The sequence below is a fragment of the Phycodurus eques genome, chromosome 19 (assembly GCF_024500275.1).
Source record: "Phycodurus eques isolate BA_2022a chromosome 19, UOR_Pequ_1.1, whole genome shotgun sequence".
NCBI lineage: Eukaryota > Metazoa > Chordata > Actinopteri > Syngnathiformes > Syngnathidae > Phycodurus > Phycodurus eques.
This window is the reverse complement of record NC_084543.1, coordinates 7,379,760-7,392,811: the sequence shown is the minus strand read 5'-3', so window position 1 is coordinate 7,392,811 and position 13,052 is coordinate 7,379,760. Positions and strand designations below refer to the sequence as shown.

Below are 13,052 nucleotides of genomic sequence, written 5' to 3'. Positions count from 1 at the left end.
TCAAATATTTACATCAAACGATATAATATTACATAGGAATGTATGCTGTATTATAAAAAAAAAAAACTGGAAACCACTACTAAGTAACAGCAGTGCAAATAATAATCTCAGCCATATACAGTACCCTCCAAAAGTATTGGAACAGCGAGGTCAATTCCTTTGTTTTTGTTGTATATTGAAGACATTTGGGTTTCAGATCAAAAGATGAATGAGACAAAAGTTCAGAATTCCAGCTTTTTTTTAATGGTATTTACATCTAGATGTATTAACTCAACCTTTTGTTTGTACCGCCCACCTTTCAAGTGAGCAAAAGTATTGGAACATGTGACTGATGAATGTTTTTTAGTTGCTCAGGTGTTGCCTTTTAGATTGATTGCTTAAACATTAGTTCTTTTTTGGGGGGCTTTGGGTTTCACCTGTGAAAACTGCATTTGCTGTTAAGCAAACATGAAGACCAGAGACCTGTCTATGGGAGAAGAGCAAACCATTTTGAAGTTGAGAGAAGAGGGAAAATCGATCAGTGTTATTGCACAAACATTGGGCATGCCCAATACAACACTTTGAAATGTCCTGAAAAAGAAAAACTGCTGGTCTACTTAGCAACAGACATCGAACAGGTCGCCCAACGGAATCAACAGCAGTTGGTGACAGAAACATTGTGAGAGCTGTGAAGAAATACCCAAAGACAACAGTCAGTGACATCACTGCCAACCTCCACAGGGCAAGGGCGAAGGTATCACGATCCACTGTTGGAGGACGACTTTGAGAGAAGGAATATACAGGCCGAGCCACAAGATGCAAACCACTCGTCAGCCAAAAGAATCGAAAAGACCACATTGGATTTAGCAAAGAAGTAGGGAGACGAGCCACAAATGTATAGGAACAAAGTTTTATGGACTAATGAGACCAAGATTAACCTCTACCAAAGTGATGGAAAGACCAAAGTATGGAGACAAAAAGGATCCGCTCATGATCCAAAACACACAAGCTCATCTGTGACGCAAGTTGGAGGTGATGTCATGGCTTGGGTTTGCATGGCTGCTTCTGGAATAGGCTCACTAGTCTTTATTGATGATGTAACTCACCAGCAGCTAAATTAATTCTGAGGTCTACAAAACCATTTTGTCTGGTAATTTACTGAAAAATGCATCCAAACTAATTGGGAGAAGCTTAATCATGATGACTCAAAACACATTGCCAACACAACAAAGGACTTCATCAGGGGGGAAAAGTGGAAGGTCTTAACCCAATAGAGCATGCATTTTACCTCCTGAAGAGGAGACTGAAGGGAAAACCCCCCAGAAACAAACAAGAACTGAAAGAGGCTGCAGTAAAGGCCTGGAAAAGCATTTCAAATGAAGAATGCATCAGTCTGGTGAAGTCAATGGGTCGCGGGCTTGATGCAGTTATTGCAAGTAAGGGTTATGCCACAAAATATTAAATGTTATTCTCTTTATGTTAATTTAATAATGTCTGTTCCAATACTTTTGCTCACTTGAAAAGTGTGTGGCTTTAAACAATAGGTGCTCTGTCCTGAGTTGTTTAACACATCTAGATGTAAATACCATGAAATAAAAGTTGGAATTCTGAACTGTCTGATATTCATCTTTTGATCTGAAACCCAAATGTCTTAAGTATACAATAAAAATAAAGGAATTGACCTTGCCGTTCCAATACTTTTGGAGGGGACTGTCCAATAACGTTGTCAAATGGGGGACTGTACGATAACATTGTTGTCCAATGAAAACTGATGTTTATGTCTTCAAATCGTGTGAGTTTTTACATACGTTTGTTTTTCAGATAAAAAACGAAAAAGCTTGTCATTGGACAGCGGGAACGTTTTTCGCTTAAAAGGATAAAAGTTTAATTACACGCATCTCATTCTTGAGACTTTTCCATTTAGAATATTTCATCGGACAGCAACGATTTTTCCTGTTTTTGTTTTAAAGAAAAAAGTATACAATTCACACGCTTTTCTTTGTGTACTATTTTTACAGTTGCATAAAAATAAACAGTGGTGCTTTGTGATACTAGTGACTCGACATACGACGTTTTAAAGATACGAGCCATGCTTCAATCGTTTTTATTTTACTTGGGAGCAAAAACTTGAGCAAAAAAAAAGACGTGCTTGTATGGTGGCAGTGAACTCAACTCAAGCCAGTTTGGCAGATAGAGATCAATTCTTCAAAAATGAGGCCTCAAGCTGTTTATTGAACCTCCCAGTTAAAGTTTATGGACAAACTAAGCATAAAGCAAAAAAACACATAACTTTGGTTTAAAGTCCACTAGCTTCAACGCCAATGGGAAACGCCATAGACAGGCTAACAAATTTTAGACCATTAATAATAAATGTTCCCAAAATTCCTAATGGACACACAAACAAATAAGAATGACACATGTATTGAAAATATTGTGAACTTTTATTTCCGAACTGAGCAGTTTGACATAACAATTCAAGACTTCCAACCTTTTCGCGATCCTTGTCACTTTAGTAGCGACGATAATTCAGGGAACTGCTTTCACGGTGTGTAGCGTCGCTAACGAGTTGGCACATTCGTTGGGAGAAAGGTGTGGGGCTTAATTTTGTACGTAAGCATTTGATATAATAAACATCTTGGCTTCCCCCCCCCCAGTGTTAAGTGCTACGTTTAATTTCAAGACCAACTATGCCTTGGTAAACACGGACCTCAGATTCATTTTATTTATTGAGTATTTGTCGGGACAGAATGGTTGACCATCAGGAATGGATGCAAGTCATAAGGCATTTGGTAGTTTCCTGACTTCTTGAAGGGTTAGGGGGGAACGAACTCAGGTGCTCCAATTCCAGATAGAAGTTATCAAACAGGCTTCGAAGGCTAGCGGTTCTGATCGGAGCTACGCTATTTTAGCCGGTACCAAAAAGAACGCAACAATAAATATATAAATAAGATCGCAGAGGCATTCTGTAAAACCCGACACTCGAACGGGGGTTGAGGTTTACGTCGCTCGCCGACGACATGAACGGTGTATCGTCATCCTCATCATGCATGGATGAGCGCATGGTCACACGACCCGGCTGCTACATCGACCGGTGGAGATGTTGCATAAAATGTCACGCGAGAGGAAGCGAAGCCACGGACACCATAAGAATATCCAAAAACGTCCACAAAGCGCACTAAATGGAAAAAAAAAATTGGCACTAGATAAACGGCTTTATCGTTCATTTTCACGACAAAAGGAACCATTTTCTATGCATTTGGTTTAGTTGTCACGAGACGACCGATCAGGTCAAATGTTCGGGATATCGTTTTTTTTTTAACTAAACGACGCTAACGTCCTTTCTCATGGGATTATTAACTAGTATAATATAAACAAGTGGCTACATGAGCGACCTTTGAATACACAGCAAAGAATGATTTTTTTTCAAATGAATTCACTTCAAATCCAAAACACTTTCGCCAAAGACCTAAGCCCAACTGAATGTTAGAAGGCTGAGAGCTTAGCTAAAACGTGTTTAGTTTTTTTCAAACTCTGCTTCACAAATTTTAGTCACAGCTAAGAAAAACCACAAAAAGAAGCAAAAATGTGGTCACGGCCCCCCGTGAAGCCGACTTAGACTTCACTTGGAGGATGAAGAGATGAAACGACGTCAAAAAAAGGACTCGTGGAGGTTTTTATTTTCCGTTTCAAGCTCGGCGAGGTCTGGGCCCTCATTTTTATTTTAGCCACTGCGGTAGCTGCAGTCACCCGTGCGCTGTGCTCGCGCCAGCACCATCTCATGGGACACTCGCTTGCGGTCCTTGGCGAGGCCCAGGAAGCACATGAAGTCGATGAAGCAGGTGGTCAGGTTGAACTTGCAGCCGAACTCGCTGGTGGCGTAGTCGTACGGGAATGTGTGGTGGTAGTTGTGGAATCCTTCGCCTGGACCATGACAAATTGGGACACTGTGAGAACACTGAAGACAATTCCTGCAGTGTGATTTGTTACAGTACTTTAAAGTGAGCTAGCTTCAAGACTGCTAGGAAATCGGAAATATCCCACCACCGCTACGCCTCAAATGGTTCCAATTAAATATAAACCAAATTGGAGGATGACCAAGATAAGATAGTTGAGACTTTCATGGGAAATCTTAATTTTTAAAAAACATTTCGTGCTCTTCCGGGGGGATCGCAAGGAGTTCCCAGACCAACCGGGAGAAGCATAATCTCTCCAGGTTGTTTTGGGTCTTGTCTCGGGCCTCCTCCTCATGAACAGAATCAGACAAAGGGCAGCTTTGGGAGAATCCAACCCTCACCAGAAACAAATGTGACTTACTGCCGACTATGCGTGACCAGAGATGTACAGCGGCCGATTGGCCTAAATGACCCAGTACGGTACCCCATACTCCTGGAGCACCCCTACCATGACTCCCCGATGCCTTCTCAAAGTCCACAAAGCTAGGGTGCTGAGGGTGTAGAGATGGTCCACTGTTTCGCGGCCGGGACGAAAACCACACTGCGCCTCTTAAATCTGGGCTTGGAAGACCACTTTGGTCTGACAATCCAGAGGCACTGACCCCGGCTGTCACACCAGGCTCCTTCTCTGCCAAAGAATTGATGTTCCACATCCCAATAGCCAGCTTCTGTAGCCGGGGATCAGCCAACCCGGCCTTGGGCCACCGCCCAGCTCACACTGCACCAGACCCCCTTGGTTAAAATCGATGGCGGAATAATACGAAAACTAACGAACTTGGGTGCAGAATAACAGTGTGAACACCCTTTGGGATTCAAACAATTAGCTACTGATAGCTACAACACATGTTTGTATTGTGTCTTACCTATGGCGCTGAATGTGACAAACTTGTTCTCTCGGGGGTTGATGGTCTGGTCGTACGGCCGGTTTCCCCACATATGCGCAGCGCTGTTGACGAGCCAGGTGGCGTTGAGCACCAACGTGTAGCGCAGCAGCGCCGGCACGAAGTAGGCAACCCACAGGGACTCGCCCCAAAAGTACCAAGGCACCAACATGGGCACGAAGAAGCAAAAGAGCAGCACAGACATCTTATAGTGCCTGTTAGGAGGAAAGAGAATGCAGTAAATATACATAGATTCTTTTTGTGGGAGGGAGGAAATCGCTGTTGTCGTTTTTTTGTTTATCTAAAGTTTGATTAAAACTACTATCAATAGACACATTTTTACAAAAAAAAAACACGTCACTTTTGACACTTGGTTAACATTATGTTAAAGTGAACTAGTAGAATTAAAATGTGTCAACTTTTAAGTAATTTATTTTCAATTGTTTTTCCAACCTTGAAAATAATTCACTGACCTAAATGAGTAGTTAATGTTCCAACCTCTTTAAAACACTTTGTCTCCCATAAAAATCTATCACTTTTAAACAGATGAAAATCCCCCCCCAAACATTTTTTTAAAAAATGAATTAGCCCACTAGTCAAACTTGAAAATTTTAAATTAATTGACCTTAATAATCAATATTTCTTTGTATTTCAAGCACCTTATCTAAAAAAAATGTCAAGTACATTTTGTATGTGAATATACAACCAAAAAAAACTAATTTAAAAAAAGAAAACGCTTGTCCAAAATGAAAGCACATTTCACATATTTAAAAAATAACATCCAGACAGTTTCAACACTGCTGGACCCTTTGTTACAGCGTGTTAAAATACTACAGAAAAATATTTTAAAAATAAAATACAAATCTATAAATGCAAAGAATTTGACCACTTTGTGTATAAAAAAAAAAAAAAAAAAAATTAAAATATTAAGTTTAAAGCACTTTGAAGCGGTTTCTCTGAAGTGCAAGCACTTTTGAAAAAATATATGTAATTAAACACTACTTTAACAACTACTTTTCAAACAACAACATTAAAAAGGGCACAAATGCTGTCATAAATGATGTATTATGATCATCACATAAAATTATAAAATTGTGGTTCTTAGACAATCGGCCATGAGAAATCATGTAGTTCTGCCACGACATACTTCCTTGGGCCAATTCAATAAGGCCCACAAAAGCCAACAGTTTTTCGTGGTGGCATACTCACTTCCTCTGAAACATGACCACCTTGTCGGCCAGCAGGTCGTGGAGCTCCAGCTTGCATCCCTTCTCGATCACGTCGGGGTGTTTGCGCACCAGCAGCCAGCCGATGTGGGCGAAGAAGAAGCCGCGCACGGCGTTGTGCGGGTCCGCGTCCGTCTCAGAGTACTTGTGGTGGACCCTGTGGTCGCGGGCCCACTCGTAGATGTCGTTCTGCCGGGTGGGAAAAGACTCAATAATGTACAGACGAAGCCTGATAGAAAGATGGACGGAGAGTTTGTTGGGGTACCTGAAAGGACATGGAGTTGGCCAGAGCCAGGAAGATCCTTAAAGGTAGAGAGGCCTTGTAGGACCTGTGACTCCACAGGCGGTGAGCGCCTGCTGTCACTCCTAAAGCACTTATCAAAAAGCAAAGCATGGCTGCAGAGACACAAAACGCACACAAACACACATTAGTCCAAAAAGCTCTCCAAAAGCCTAATACTGTACATTAAATGTTTCATGTGGGGGATACATTCCATCTGCAATTATATTGGACCATATTAAAAAAAACTTCATCGGCAACTGTGGCTCTCCTTTCCCCACAAGCGAGAGCATTACCGTAAGTATACTGTCAGAACACAGAAAAAAAAGATTGCTTTAAAAAAACAACAACAACAATATAGAAGAGGAACTAACGTTGCACGAACAATGAGTCATGATATTGCATGGGACCGCTGTACAGTAAACCTTCACCTTCTCTATTCAATTATCGATACTGTATAGGCAATTCTTTAAAAAAAATAAAATTAAAAAAAATAAAACTTTTAGAGGGGTGTCTATTATTTGCAGATTTTTGCTATTCACGGCAGGCCCGTAAATAGCCAGAGTTCAGTGTACTCTTCTTTATTTCGAGGCACAACCTTGTTTCACATTGCAACTGAATAAGCGGCGAGTCAAGGCATGTTATGTTACACAGTAGTGTGACCTGAGTCATAGAGTAGCACATGATCACTGACCGACCGCATCACATTCATGAATTCGCTATTCACACGCAGCTTACACAAGCGTGCGTGTGGTCACTTTTTCAAGTCTGAGCTGGCGATTCATCCTTTTTTTTTTTTTTTTTTTCTTCCCCCACGTTCTGTGCTTCAAAGCACATCCCTACCGACATGCATTGCTTTCACTAACAACATGGCTGCTAACAGAAAAAAAACAGTCAGTGTGACCAATTCAGTGACTTTTTCCAACACCTCTACAGACTATTTTTCAAAAATCCGACTTGCTACAAATTCCCGCTAAGAAACAGACAACATAAGCGGAACAATTTTCACATTTCTTTTTGTAGGACAAGAAAGGAGCCTGGTGGCATTTCTACATTGTAAAAGCAGTGATTTATTAATGTTGGACATTTTTGACCCGAGGTATGTGCTGCAGAGCCATGAATATTTAGCACATTCCCATCTCTATGTGACAAAACACAGAAAGATAAAGGGGATGCTGTGTTATTCTTTAATCAAACCAGTACTGTTTAACAGCTCAGACAACTTTTGCTCCCCTTTTCCTGTTTGACTAGAAGTCATAGTAGACCTCATAAGCTCCCAAGTACAGTACGATATTTCCCAGCCAACTTGAAAAAAAGCATCAAAGAGGCACTTTGGCCGCAGAGCAGATGAATTCCAAGTTCGCTGCATTTCCTCTGAGCATCGCTTTTATTACGCCTTCCTCATTTCACTTCAAAGTAGAGCGAGTGCTTTAACTTACTTTTACTACAACATACATTTGTATGACAAATGGGATTGCTTTACAATGGCCAACGTTTGATCCCGGAACAGATAAATCCACATTATCTAAAGATTATTTATTAGATGAAGATTAATTATTTAAAGACTGTTTTAATGTTACACATTTTAACACTGATTAGCTTTGTTTTTACAATGTTAAAAATTAACGCCGATTCGCTTTGTTTTTACTTTTTACACATACAGTAGAATTCTTTATTACCACAGGTTGACCCCCGCGCAGATTAATTCCAAATTTAGAATATTTCCTATAGATGACGCAAACTTTAATTACGCCCTCCTCGTTTGCCGTCAAGGTCCAGAGAATGTTTTATTTTGACGACGTAAATGTTTTAGGATGAACACAGGAATAGAGTAATTCCAAGTTCCACGATTTCCTGTGGGAAAAATGGATTGAAACAAAAAAATTGGGGCCAGCATTGACCTCTCAAGATCCCACAGAACTGCATAGCATTCAAACAATGCCTGAAATATGTAACAATGCAAACTAGGACGTCTCACTCCCTTTTATGGAAGTTTTTAAAGAGCGTTTTAACTTAACCTTACACTTCTAGTACTAGAATGCATTCATTCCAAGTTCCATTGTTTCCATTGAGCAACGCAACTTTTTATTACGACTGCCTCGTTTGACGTTAAAAATTGAGAAAATGCTTTAGCTTACGGTACTTTTAATAATTGTACAACCGTTGAGAATGTTTTATGAAGGCTACAGTTCGACCCGCGGAAAAGATGTATTGCAAGTTTCCATATTTTCCCGATGGATGAAGCAACTTTGATTTCCTCCCATTTGCTATTGAAGTTTAAAGAGTCTTTTGACTTACTTTTAAACGCTTACCACCGTTGAGAATGCTTTACGAAGACCACTGTTTGACCCCAAACAGATTAATTCTAGAGACAGTTTTTTTCAGGGCCGTTACTGATACCGATTATTAGTAGCCATGGAGGCCGTTGACCGATATTTGGAGCAGATATTAATTTGCAGTAAAACGGAATCTATTGGCTTCATGACCTGTGGTGTGGGCGATCAACATCAACATCAACTGTGTCCTCACAAAGGCCCAGCAGAGGATGTACTTCCTGCGGCTTCTGAGGAAGCACGGCCTGCCACGGGAGCTGCTGAGGCAGTTCTACACAACGGTCATCGAATCAGTCCTGTGTTCTTCCATCACAGTCTGGTTTGATGCCGCTACAAAAAAGGACAAACTCCGACTGCAACGGACAATCAAAACTGCTGAAAAGATTGTCGGTACCCCCCGACCCACCCTTGAGGACTCGCACGCTGCCAGAACTAAGACAAGAGCGTGCAAAATCCTCTCGGACCCTCCGCATCCCGGTCACCGGCTCTTCCGGCTCCTTCCCTCAGGTAGGCGCTACCGATCGATGCAAACTAGAACTAGCAGACATTCCAACAGCTTCTTCCCTCTTGCAATCAACTTCTTAAACAGCTAATCTACAATTCCATTGCAACATGCTGCCAAATTGTTTTTGTCTGAGTTTGTTGTCACATTTCTGTCGAGCCAATTATATACTACTCGTGCACTCACCATAGTAGTCTCGACACGCTGCACTATTTGCATATCTGTTGTTGACCAATACTGGCCACTCATGCCACACTGATTGAGGAGTATCTGCAACATTTGCACAACCAACATTGTCCCAGATTATCACACTACTCGTCACTTTAAACCGCATACACTCCTTGAGGTCTCGGCGCCCTTTGCCCAATGGTCCTCACACCGGACTATTGCGAGATTAGTCATTCAAACTGCTCTAAGTGCTAGAGGACTCTGCATCTTTTAGCACAATTGTCAAAAACAATGTTTTACCGGCATTACCAGATAACTATTAACCCTTTATTGCTCAGTGACTGTTTTTCTCAATGTCTTTATGTCTCAGTGTGTTCTCTGTCAATTGACTGTCTGTTGTCGTACTAGAGCGGCTCCAACTACCGGAGACAAATTTCTTGTGTTTTTTGGACATACTTGGCAAATAAAGAGGATTCTGATAAAGTTACATGAAAACTTCACAAATAAATAGCTCCCTAGCGTTTTCTACTATAAAGGTTTCCAATATTTCATTATAATGCCGATATGCGTCAAAATGCCAAATTGGTCTATCCCTGATTCCAAGTTTCCAATATTTCCTTTGGACGACTTTGATTGAGTGTTTAAGGAGTGGTTTAACTTACTCATACACTCATACGACCGTTGACAATACTTTACAAAGAAGTTCAACCTCGGAACATAATAATTCAGAGTTTCCATTATTTCCTACGGATGTCGTGATTATAATGATACCCTCCTAGTTTGACATCAAAGTCGTGACTGTTTCAAGCCCTCCCGATTAACGTGGATATTTGGATTCTAAGTCCGTCAATGGCAGGGAATGAGTTTTAATGAGGGCCACAGCTTTTGAATAGGCTTTACACGATCAGGATTTTTGGGGCCGATCACCGATCGGCGAGTTGAAAAATATGATAACCGATCACAAGATGGCGGAATGTGTCTTATTTAAACGACCTGTTGATTTACTGTATGTACTTGTGTACTTAATTGCTCCAAAAATTATATTTACAATAAATGTATATTTTTTTCCCCTCTCTTTATGCCAGTAAGGCACAGTGACAGACAGAACAAATGATAAACGGTCTTCTATTAGATGGCAGAAAGTACATACATTAATTAATGTATCCACTTTTTGTGACATTTTTATTTGTTGGTGTTCCGGGAGATTTTTCAATTGTAAAATATGTTCGTTGGCTCCATAAAAGTTGGAAATTAATGCTATAATCAGATCGTGTATTCTAATCAGTCTGGTCAAACCAACATTACATGACAGAAATAATGGGTCCTAACTGACTGTAATTAAATTAGTTTATTTTTAATTACTTCACCCACACCAAAACTTTAGAGCATGATTCGACAGAACGGCAGCATGTTTACGTCCAACCGAAAAGAAAAAAGACGCGCGACAAGGCTAAAAAGAAACTAGCTTTTGGATTCAAATATACTGTGCACGATGGCGACACGGAGTAAATGTATTTTGCGGAGCCGATCAACGGCGAATTATGAAATTAAAGCCCATCAGCATAAAATGCTAAATATCGGCCGATACCGATCAGCCCGATAAAATCGGTGTGAAGTCTACTTTTTAATTCCTAATTTCAAGTTGCACTATTTCCCAAATGGATTGAAACTCCCAAGAAATGGGACCAGCATCCACCCTTTGAGGTCTCGCTGCACTACAAAACATCCAGACTATGCCCTTCACAAGTTACATTTCAATGCATATTGTGACATTGGACTTGCTTTTTATGGAAGGCAGGTCTCAAATCATCCCCATCTGTGCCATTTCGCCAAATGTAATGCCGTCGCAAACATGATGGTGAAACAAGAGGCCGTATATGGGAGCACAGGAACTTACACCAGAGCAGCGTGGGGAGCGAGGCGGTGGGGACGAGGAGCACGCCGTACACGGCACCTATGTGCAACAGGGTCATGAGGATGACGTTCCTCCACACGACGATCCTCGGCGGCTTGGGGCCTTGCTTTTCCTCGTACGTGTGGTCGAACACGTCTTCCCTGCAGGAGGCCTCCATCGGAGAGTCGTTGCTGGATGCGGGCCGCTGTTGTTGTTGTTGTTGTTGTTGTTGCTGCTGCTGCTGCTTCAGTTTTTGGTCCTCCGCCTCCGCCATCGCGGTACTGGCTGGCTGGCTGGCTAGCTGGATAAATGCTCTTCTGCACCCCGGTTACAAAAATAACAAAAAAAAAAAAAAAAAAAAACGAAACAAATACAAATGAAATGAAGACAATTGTTAGAACGGTTGCTAGTCAAATGGAGGAAAAGGAATCGACAGATACGGTGATGCTCGGGCCACTCGCAAGCGTTGCGTAACGTCTATGTGACAGTCTTCTTGAAAATGGCAACAGAAGACAACTTGCAACAACTTACCGAACGCGGTAGTACAGAGGCCTTTGAAGATGTGGTAGCCAGCCGTTCGCGTTGTTTCAAACACAAAATAAAAGACAGGAAAGAAAAAGTGTGTCGCATCAAAACTAAAAGGGATGGGGAAGCGCGAGGTGCTGCGGCTCGCCGGCCAATCGGCGCGCAGCTCCCGCCCACTCGCCGCTTTCCCATTGGCTGCTGGGCCATCTGCTGTTCTCCACCTCTTCTTCGCTCTCCATCCAGATGTGCGATGAAGCTCGTCAGCCCCCCCTCAACACCCCCACCTAAACCCCACACCACGACTCACGCGTAGGATTAAAAGAGATGACGTCACATGCAACGGAGTTGGATATGAATGTAAAAAGTGCATTTAAATTAGGGACGGCTCCAACAGTACGTAAACGTCAGGTGACACGGTCGCGCAAAGACGTACAAGTTAGGTATACCTGCACCATCCAATCAGATTTGAAATAAAATTTTGCGTTAAATAAATAAAAAAAAATTGTACTCATTTTTTATAATTGCTATTGTTATTTTATAATATTTGTATTAATTGTTGTTTTATATTTTGTTTTATTGCATCTATTTTTGTTTTACATGGTTGTTATTTATTTAATTGTATGATTGATTAATCATAATGAGGACGGCCGCTATAGAAATTGGATGGATCTTCTGACAATGCCATGACATTTGTATTTGTTATTTATTATGTGTTGTTTTTTAATACATATATTTATTTAATTTGATATTTACACTATTCACAAAACTAATGGGGATTGGGCTTTCGGACGAAATTTCAGGATAAACCTAAAATGCACTTCAACTTTTACAGGTGAATTTCATTTGACCTGCTCTAAAGTTTTGAATGCACATGTCCAACTGTTCAGTGTTCCAGTACTTTTTGCATATCTTTCTGTTCTCTGACAAGGAGCTGAACTGCAAAATTCACAACAGGTGTTCGATCCATGAATGGACTAATACATTTTCACGGATGTCAACTTCTCTGCCTTTCTGTGACGCTTCCAGTCTCACTGTCTCTCTGTATCTCGAGCAGTGTGCCGTGGCACATTATTGTGCTATGAGACATCAGGTGTGCTGCGGTAAAGGATCCAATTCCACTTCAGGTCCAAAAATCATTTATGTATCTTTGTTCATCTATGCCAGCAACGTATAGTGAAAAGCATAACAATTAAATGCTATTCCACTAGCTATCAGAATGTACAGTTAACCTATGAATTGACCTCCTGTGACATATTCATTTAGTGATTTTTTTCCCATGTAGAATATGGATCAAGTGCCTTTTGTGTCTTT

At 41.1% G+C, this 13,052-nt stretch overlaps 1 protein-coding gene across 1 annotated transcript; it reads right to left on the bottom strand.

The window, feature by feature from the left end:
* Nucleotides 1–2,401: 2,401 nt before the first annotated feature.
* Nucleotides 2,402–11,893, bottom strand: scd (stearoyl-CoA desaturase (delta-9-desaturase)). The gene is made up of 6 exons (XM_061706499.1): nucleotides 11,748–11,893; nucleotides 11,220–11,533; nucleotides 6,305–6,435; nucleotides 6,023–6,228; nucleotides 4,796–5,028; nucleotides 2,402–3,900 (listed from the first exon to the last, which is right to left on the bottom strand). The coding sequence occupies exons 2-6, from the start codon at nucleotides 11,488–11,490 to the stop codon at nucleotides 3,701–3,703; spliced, it is 1,041 nt and encodes a 346-aa protein (XP_061562483.1). The 5' UTR covers nucleotides 11,491–11,533; nucleotides 11,748–11,893; the 3' UTR covers nucleotides 2,402–3,700.
* Between the last annotated feature and the right edge of the window lie 1,159 nt (nucleotides 11,894–13,052).